Source organism: Elephas maximus, chromosome 25 (genome assembly GCF_024166365.1).
Source record: "Elephas maximus indicus isolate mEleMax1 chromosome 25, mEleMax1 primary haplotype, whole genome shotgun sequence".
Classification (NCBI taxonomy): domain Eukaryota; kingdom Metazoa; phylum Chordata; class Mammalia; order Proboscidea; family Elephantidae; genus Elephas; species Elephas maximus.
In genome coordinates, this window is record NC_064843.1 from 22,750,400 (window position 1) to 22,759,516 (window position 9,117).

At 52.7% G+C, this 9,117-nt stretch overlaps 1 protein-coding gene across 1 annotated transcript; it reads left to right on the forward strand.

The window, feature by feature from the left end:
• The first annotated feature begins 656 nt into the window (after positions 1-656).
• Positions 657-6,351, forward strand: LOC126067830 (thyrotropin-releasing hormone receptor-like). The gene is given in 3 exon segments (XM_049870087.1): positions 657-1,089; positions 1,092-1,351; positions 6,067-6,351. Coding segments are annotated over 3 exon segments (978 nt in total).
• Positions 6,352-9,117: the final 2,766 nt, after the last annotated feature.

Consider the following 9,117-nt stretch of genomic DNA (forward strand, 5'->3'; position numbering starts at 1 on the left):
ACCCTGCACCCCCACCTGACCCGAGGTGTCCAGGGGGCGATGTCAGCAGCTGGTGAGGAAGACCAGGGCCTGGGGCAGCCAGCCGAGCCGAGCCGCAGAGAAGCCGGCCTGAGAGGGTCGCGGAAAGCAGAGTGGAGAGAAAGGCTACCCAGGCAGCAGTTAGATACAGGCCCTTGCCCGGCCACCCGACTTCCCGAGTCTCCGGAGCCCCGCTAACCCGGGGAGCAGAGGTAAGCCCCAAGAGGGCTGAGGTAGTCTGTCCTGTAGCAGGCGGCTTGGGGCGCCCAGGTCACTAGCTAGAGCGCAGCGCCATAGTCCGGAATGCGCGCCCGCAGTAAACCCCAGGAGAGATCGCGCCAACTAATGTCAAAGAGTGGTGTCTTGGAAACTGAGCAGCGTGCGCCTATCAGTTCCACCTCCTGGTTCCTCTGAGCCCGTAGCGTCTGCACCGAGCTGTAGAAACCAGTTCGGCCTGAGGTCCCTGCCGGACGTCCAGCTACCTGCAAGCAGAACATTCCCAGAGCCCAGTCCAGAGCTCACCTTGGCAGCCAGGAGTCATTTTCCAACTCTGTGTGTTAAGGGTGCAGAGCGGGCAGGGGAGCTTGGAGAACACCGCCGGGTCCCCTGAGCGCGCGAACAAATCTGGCCTGGGCACCATGCCGCGGCCCCCGCTGGCGGTGCAGGAGGTGATTCTAGCCCTGGTGCCCCTAGTGTGCGCTGTGGGTGTGGCGGGCAACGACAAGGTGGCCCTGGTGGTGGTCTGGAGCCGCCTTATGATCACACCCACCAACTGTTACCTGGTAAGTCTGGCCGCTGCGGAGCTGCTGGTGCTCCTGGCAGCGGGAGTGCCCACTGTGGCCAAGGTAATGTCTGCCTGGGATTGGGTCTTCAGCCGCATGGGCTGCCTGGGCATCACCTACCTGCAGTACGTGGGCATCAACTCTTCCAGCAGCTCCATTACGGCGTTCACGGTGGAGCGCTACCTCTGCAGTCCACTGCGCGCCCGGGCGCCGTGCACAGGGGCGTGGGCCAAGCGCATCGCGGCGCTCGTGTGGTTCGGCGCCGGTGCCTACTGCGTAATCTGGTTCTTCCTGGCGTGCGGGTGCAGTGTGACTACCGCGTGTCGCGCTCTCTCTACCTGCCCCTCTACTTTCTCGACTTTGCGCTCTTCTACGCGCTGCCCCTGGGCCTGGCCACCGCGCTCTCCGCGCTCGTCGCACGCAACCTCTTCGTCTGCCGGTTGCCCACTGGCGGCCCCGGGCGCTCGGGCTCTGCTCATCAGGGCGGCCCAGCCGGCCAAGCGCGCTTCCGCTCCAGGGCCAGGAAGGGCGCCCTCAACTCCCGGAAGCAGGTAGACACCTCGGTCCTGGCCCCCACCCCTGTATGAGCCTGCAGAATGGTGGATGGAAGACTTGGGTTCTTTCGGAGTCAGACTTCTCAATTTCAAATCCCTGCTGTCCACATCCTGAGCCTGTTCTTTTCGAGGCATACCCAGAAACCCAGTGTCGCCGAGATAGCTTTGCCTTTCGAAGCCTCAGTTTCCTCTTCTGCTATAGGGGAACAATGGCAGTGCCTACCACATTGGACAGTCCAGAGAAATGAGATAATCCACCTAACGTCTTTCGCCCACTGTATGTCACAAAGTAAATGCTCAATAAATGCTGTTTATTAGTACTAAAGAAGTCCCTGGTGGTGCTAACTAAACGATTAATGAGTCTGGCAGCTAAAGAAAGGCTAGAGGTTAAAGTCCACCCAGAGGAACTTTGGAAGAAAGGCCTGGCAACCTACTTCCGAAAAAATCAGCCTTTGAAAACCCTGTGGAGCACAGTTCTACTCTGACACACATGGGATTGCCATGAGTCAAATGACCCCAAGGCAATTGGTATTAGTATTAAACTTTCACAGTGGGTAGCTTGCATGGCGGCTGCTATTCTCCTTCCACTGATGAGAAGGTTCGGAGAGGAGAAGTGACTTTCCAGGCCGGTACTACTAGAAAGCTGCCTCCAGGGACCTGAAGAGCCCAAGCCCTGAAGTGGGTCAAGGCTGCGGTGAGGCCAGGAGAATTCCAGCATTTATTGAGCACTTACTGTATGCCTGATTCTGTGACTGTTCTTGATATTAGCCCTGTTTGGGAATTTTAATCCTTATTTTGTGGACAAGGAAACAGGCTCAGTGGGGACTAGGGATGTAAGGAAGTTGACGCAGCGAGGAAACTGGCTTGAGAAGCCACATGTGGGACTCTCTGTGTTGCCCACCAACTGGGACTTCCGCAGCTAGAAGCTCAAGGATTTTTACACAATGCAGGTAGGAGGAGTGCTCCCTGGGCCCAACTGCTCCTCATCCTTTGTCTCCCGCCCCCGCCCTCAGCTTGTGGGGGAGAGGGGAGGGTACCCACCCAGGCTGAGTCACTCAGCTCTCCAGGGCCATCTGTTGCTATCTCCCTGCCTCCCTGCGCAGGTCGCTGTAGGGGGCTCCTTTCAGCCACCTCAAACAGCTCCTGCGGTCTGGCCAGCTTGGCAGGCACCTTAGCTCAAGGGGGTTATTAAAGGGAGGGGGCGGGACTGGGGCTGAGCAGGTTTGAAGCCTTAGCCTCAGTGTTGGCCGTCCTGCCTCAGGCTCTGGACAAAAGCTCTTTCTCCCCTCCCACAGGCCTGTTAACCACTCTTGTTTACCACCTGGGCCTCAGCCTGGGAGCGCCTGGACCAAACTCCTGTTTGCGCTTTAGAGGAGAAAGTTCTGGAGGAGAAGAGAGTAGTCAGAGTGGATCTAGCTTGAGCTTTGCCGCGGCCGTGCTGTGTGACCTAGGGTAAGTCACTTCACCTCTCTGCGCCTTAATTTCCTTTGTAAAGTGAGAATAATTACAGTACACACCTACCTCGATGGTAGTGAAAATCACATGAATCTGGCATATGGTAGGTGCTCAGTCTACGGTATCCATCATCATTACTATTATTGCTGTTGTTGTTGGATCATGAATGTCTCTACTGATAGTGGAGTTGTCTGTGGACTGAGCATTCTTCGATGCCTAAGAGTTGTTGTTAGCTGCCCGGATTCATAGTGACCCCAGGCATAATGGGATCAGACCATTGTGATCCATAGGGTTGTTGTTGTTAGGTGCCATTGAGTCGGTTCAGACTCAGCAACCCTATGTAGAATAAAATGAAACACTGCCCAGTCCTGCGCCATCCTCACAGTCATTGCAATGTTTCAGCCCATTGTTGCAGCCACTGTGTCAATCCATCTCGTTGAGGGTCTTCCTCTTTTTCCCTGAGAGCCCTTTCAAAATGTAAAGTACAATTGCAACAGGGAAGAGGCATTAAATGAAAGCAGAACATTGAGTGTAAGGTAGAAAGTAATAATAATAGCAGCTAACATTTGTTGAGCGTTTGCTATGTGCCAGACCCTTACAGGAGCTAGCGTATTTAATTTTTACAACAACTCTATGAAGTCTGTACTATTACCATCCCTATTTGACAGATAAGGAAACTGAGTCACAGAGAATGCCCGAGGTTACAGAGCTGGTAAGTGCCAGAGCAGGGATTTGAACCTAGACAATTTGTCTTCAGACTCCAGGCTGTCCTATCCAGTAGTTATCACCCAGTTAAGCCTAGAGGGGAATGGAATTGAATCTGAATTTGGCAGGATCAGGAGTCAAGACTAACCAGAGAATTCGTGAGATGTCATGGTTCCTGCGGACTATTATGGAGCTCTGGTGGCACGATGGTTTACAGATGGGCTGCTAACCAAAAGGTCGGCAGTTCGAATCCATCAGCACTCCTTGAAAAACCTATTGGGCAGTTCTCCTCTGTCCTATGGGGTTGCTATGAGTCAGAATCGACTCAACGGCAGTGGGTTTGGTGTTTTTGGTTTGGGGACTATTATAGCACCAAAGTATGTTGTCTTAGTTGGGCCAGACCTCTTTGGAGAGATTGCTTGCTCATAGACACTAAACTTACAGACTGTGAGAGGTAACCGTGTGCTGGAACATTCCAGGCTAACTTCTCTCCCATGAGGAAGTTGACTCTCCCATATTCCTTAGAGCTGACTGAACATACCCAGGGTTCACTGTGCACACCAGTGCCCAGGCAGCTGGAGCAATTTAAGCTCATCAGTGAACTTTTGTCACCCGAGCTCTGGTCTCAGGAGGGGTATTGGAGACTCCATGGGGAGGGAGGGCGCCCTTGCTGTCCTCCCCAGTATTAGGGCTATCTTGTCTCCCCTTGGCGGAGGGAGGGTGCCCTTACTGTCCTCCCCAGTATCAGGGCTATCCTGTCTCCCCTTGGCGGAGGGAGGGCGCCCTTGCTGTCCTCCCCAGTATCAGGGCTATCCTGTCTCCCCTTGGCGGAGGGAGGGTGCCCTTACTGCCCTCCCCAGTGTCAGGGCTATCCTGTCTCCCCTTGGCGGAGGGAGGGCGCCCTTACTGTCCTCCCCAGTATCAGGGCTATCCTGTCTCCCCTTGGCGGAGGGAGGGCGCCCTTACTGCCCTCCCCAGTGTCAGGGCTATCCTGTCTCCCCTTGGCGGAGGGAGGGCGCCCTTACTGTCCTCCCCAGTGTCAGGGCTATCCTGTCTCCCCTTGGCGGAGGGAGGGCACCCTTACTGCCCTCCCCAGTGTCAGGGCTATCCTGTCTCCCCTTGGCGGAGGGAGGGCGCTCTTACTGTCCTCCCCAGTATCAGGGCCATCCTGTCTCCCCTTGGCGGATGTTCCCTGTGGTATTTTCATCCCTGAACTTAGAAGCCATGTATCTTTTGAAACACCTTCCAGCTTGTACCACCTCTAACAAGTCGCTGTGGAGTAGACTCAGACACGTGGTGACCCCATGTGTGTCAGGGTAGAGCCGTGCTCCACAGGGTTTTCAGTGGCTGATTTTTTGGAAGTAGATCTCTGAGCCTTTCTTCCAAGGGGCCTCTGGGTGAACTGGAACCTCCAGCCCTTTGGTTAACAGCCTAAAGTGTTAATTGTTCGCACCACGCAGGGACTGTACCACCCCTATACCCATTGCCATCAAGTCGATTCTATAGTGTAAGGCTCCCAAGGCTGTAGTGTTATGGAAGCAGGCTGCCACATCTTTCTCCTGGGTTCGAACTGCCGACATTATGGTTAGCAGCCAAGCACTTAACCACTGTGCTGCCAGGGCTCTTATACCACCCCTAGGAGGCTTTATTTAATCTAGGGTTGTCAGGGAAGCGATAACGGAGAGCTGAAGAGTTAGGAAGGTGAAAAGGTGGGGGAGGGGGAGGTATTACAGACCATCAGGGCAAAGGCTCTCGGGGGGACGGAGCAGGATGAGGGAAAGCGCTAAAAGTGAGCCTGGAGGCTGAGAATGTCGGATGGTGGGGGCTTGTGGCTGGAGAAGGAAGCGCCTCCAAGACTAAACAGCTGGCTAAAGGAGGAGCCAAGATTCTAACTCAGCTCAGCCCAACTTCGAACCCCATGCAATTGTGAGTAGTAAGTAGCAATAGCAGCAGCAGCAGCAGTGGTCGTAGTAGCCATAGCAATAGTAGTATAGCAATAGTAATAGTAGTAGTAGCAGTAGTAATAGTAGCATTAGTAGCAGCAGCATCAATAATATCAGTAGCTGTAGCAGTAACAGCACCAGGAGCGGCAGCGGTAGCATCGGTAGTCGTAGTAGGAACCATAGCAATAGTAGCAGCAGCAGTCGCAGTCGCAGTAGTCGCAGCAGACACCCACATCGCATTTATTCAGCACCTGGTGCTGCTCTACGTGCTCTTTGAGCATTTACTCCTTTAATCCTCACGTCCACCTTCGACAAAGGCAGTACTGTGTCTCCACCTTATAGAGGCAGAGGCTGAGGCCCACTGAACTAATGAATGTGCTTCTAGTACTGGGAACCCATCCATGTCCTTTGGGGGTGGCTTGGCCAGGGGAGGTAAGTGTCCCAGTAGAAAGGCCCGGAGCAGGACATGGGAGGATGCAGACAAGTTTCCTAGGTGGGGCTGGCGCTGAGGGAGGGCATGCACAAGGGCATAGCCCAGGCAAAGGTCCCCGAACTCAGCATTCACCCTTGCCACCCACATGCTCCTTTTCTCTCTTGTCTTACTGGCAGGTCACCAAGATGCTGGCTGTGGTGGTCCTCTTTGCTCTGCTGTGGCTGCCATATCGCACCCTGGTGGTGGTGAATTCCTTCCTGAGCCTGTCCTACCGCAACCTCAGCTTCCTGCTCTTCTGCTGCCTTTGCAATCATCTACACCCTCATGTCCCAGCACTTCCAGGAGGACTTCCACGGGCTATTCCAGTGCCAGCTGACTCACCCAAGCTCCCGCCCCAGAAGGTCACCCCTGTGTACTACAGTGTCATCAAAGACTGTTCCCAGCAGGGCTTGGGCTCTTAGAAGGAAGCAGAGAGCCTGCTGTCCAGACAGGAGCAGTCCCAGCACCTCAGGGTGAAGCCCACCACCTTACCCCTACTGGTGAAGGGCCTCTGCACACCTGGAGAGAGCACAGCTGTTGGAGGAGGAGCGTCCAGGGCTGCTGGGTAGAGTTGCACAGGTTGTGCACTGCACAGCCCTAGGGGTCACCACTCACATCCTAGATTTGGATAGTAAGGCAATTTCCTAGTTTAATAAATATACGGAAACCCTGGTGGCGTAGTGGTTAAGTGCTACGGCTGCTAACTAAAGGGTCAGCAGTTCGAATCTGCCAGGCACTCCTTGGAAACTCTATGGGGCAGTTCTACTCTGTCCTATGGGGTCGCTATGAGTTGGAATCGACTCGACGGCACTGGGTTTGGTTTTTGTTTTTTAATAAACATACACATTTAGGAGAGAGGCACCTTTTTATAATTTACACAAAAATACTGTATGTACTAATGGCGGCCTGGGTGGGTAAGTATTTGTGGAGATCAGGTAGCGTGGGAGGACTTGCCAGGGATCTTCTGGCAGTGGCGTCACCAGCGTTGGTGTCACCCAGTGTGGTAACTCATAATGTCACCTCTCTCCCCTCCCCCACCTGGACCCCCTCCCCCACCAGGCCCTACAGAATCCTTAGTGATGTTTTTTGTACTGGTGCCACTCATAAATCATGATTCCTGTGTATCTCTTCTTCTTTTCCTTTAATCACCACTTCATTCTCAAAAAAGTTATTGGTGTAGGTTCACAAATACTAATTACCACAATACTGTAGCTAAAACACCAGAAAATCTGACAAAATCAGCGATTATAAAAACACAGGCAGCAACAAAAACAACAGGTCAAAACCAGTGACATGGCTGTCTAATTGTAAGGGACCCCCCCCCCAAAAAAAAAGCCAAATCCATTGCCATTGAGTCCATTCCGACTCATAGCAACCCTACAGGACAGAGTAGAACTGCCCCATAGGGTTTCCAAGGAGCAGCTGCTGGATTCGAACTACTGACCTTTTGGTTAGCAGCCAAGCTCTTAACCACTGCACCACCAGGTAAGGGGACAGGGGAGCGTAATTTTCCTATAATCCCAAAAGCTAAGGAGAACTAGAAGTGGGTGAGCACTAGAATTCTCTACCACACAGGGTGGCTGCAAGACCAGAGAACATACCTTCCACAGAGAAGGTAGACAGGGGGTGCTACCTCTTCATCTGCTTGCCCCCTTCCAACCAGTGGTGCAGCAAGTCCTGCCCCGAGCTCATTTCCTTGATATCAGGGTCTGGCTATATATTCCTGGGTAAACACCTAAAAGTGGGGATTTATCCCTTTATTGGAGCTTCTAGACACCTCAGAAACCACCCGCATTTCAAAGGGGGCAAATAACTTTATTGGGCATGGGGAGGAGGGAGAAGAGGTATGAAGAACTTCCAGTGGGTTCCCAGGGCCTTCCTGGTGAGGATCACCCCCAGAGGATGAGGCGAGCCGGTTATTCACGTACTCACCAAAAGGCAGATAGATGGAGACTAGGGCTGAGCTGCCGTCTGGAAGCCTCCCTGACCACCTCAGCTCTCAGTGATTATTTCTGCCCTCTCAACATCGGCATTATGGACAACGTGGCTCCCGAGCTTGTGGCTCAGATGTGCATGCCCTCCCATGAAAGACTGGGAGCTCCCAAGAGCAGGCACCCTCTTGGCATCATCTCTGTAGCACCCATTTGCCCAGAAGGCGTCTCTATATGTAGCAGGGGCTCAATGAAGGCATGATGATGGCAGCCAGTTTGTCTTCTGGGAACATGGCAAATAGGCATCGTGCTGGATATCTACAACCAGTGGAGTGGCAGACAGGAGGCTCTGGAAGCAGCAGGCAAGCTAAATACACTACAAAGATTCTCTAAGATTCTTCTCCAACTGCCTGCTGGCATTTTGACCTGGATGACACCTCAAACCCAGATGACCAATCCGAAGTCTTCCTCCCCCTAGATCACTTCCCTTCCACCCCTCAGCCTAAATCCTGGAGTCATCCCAAATCTTCTGCCCCTTCACCCTTCACAACCAATTGGTTATCAGTGGGTGAAATTCATCCCTTCATTTCCGATCCCATCTCTTGCCTGGGCCATTGCTTCAGCCTCCTCACTCACCTCCTGCCCTCAGCCTCTCCTGCTCTCCTCCATTTCTCTGTGGACTGTCCACACCATCCAAGGAGGCCTCCAGGTTAGTCATTGGGTGCATTTGGGGTCAAACCATATCTGGATTCAGTACTCACCCTACCACTAACAGTATGACAACCTTAGCCAAGTTATGTATTAGGGTGACCAACTTGTCCCAGTTCACCCAAGACTGTCTCTGTTTTAGTACTGAAAGTCCTGTGTCCTAGGAAAACCCTCTGTTCTGGGCAAACTGAGATGCTTGGACTCCCTATAGTTAATGGAAGCTTAGTTTTCACATCTGTGAGATGGGAGCTACAATAGTACTTAACTCATAGCACTGTTCGGAGGATTAACTGTTATAAAGCATGGAAAGAGCTTGCACACAACAAGCCAAAAATATGCACTAGCTGCTTAAAAATGTGTTTCATGTAACATCCCATCTTTTCCTTCACGATACTCCTCACAATTTCAAATTCTAGAGCTATTTGTGATTATTTGTATATCATGGTCTTCCTCTCCTGATTCTGAGTTCTATGTCTGGCTTTTCCACTGCTGTGTCCCTAGAGCCTAGAACAGTGTCTGGTCGATGCATAAATGAATGGATTAGTGAAC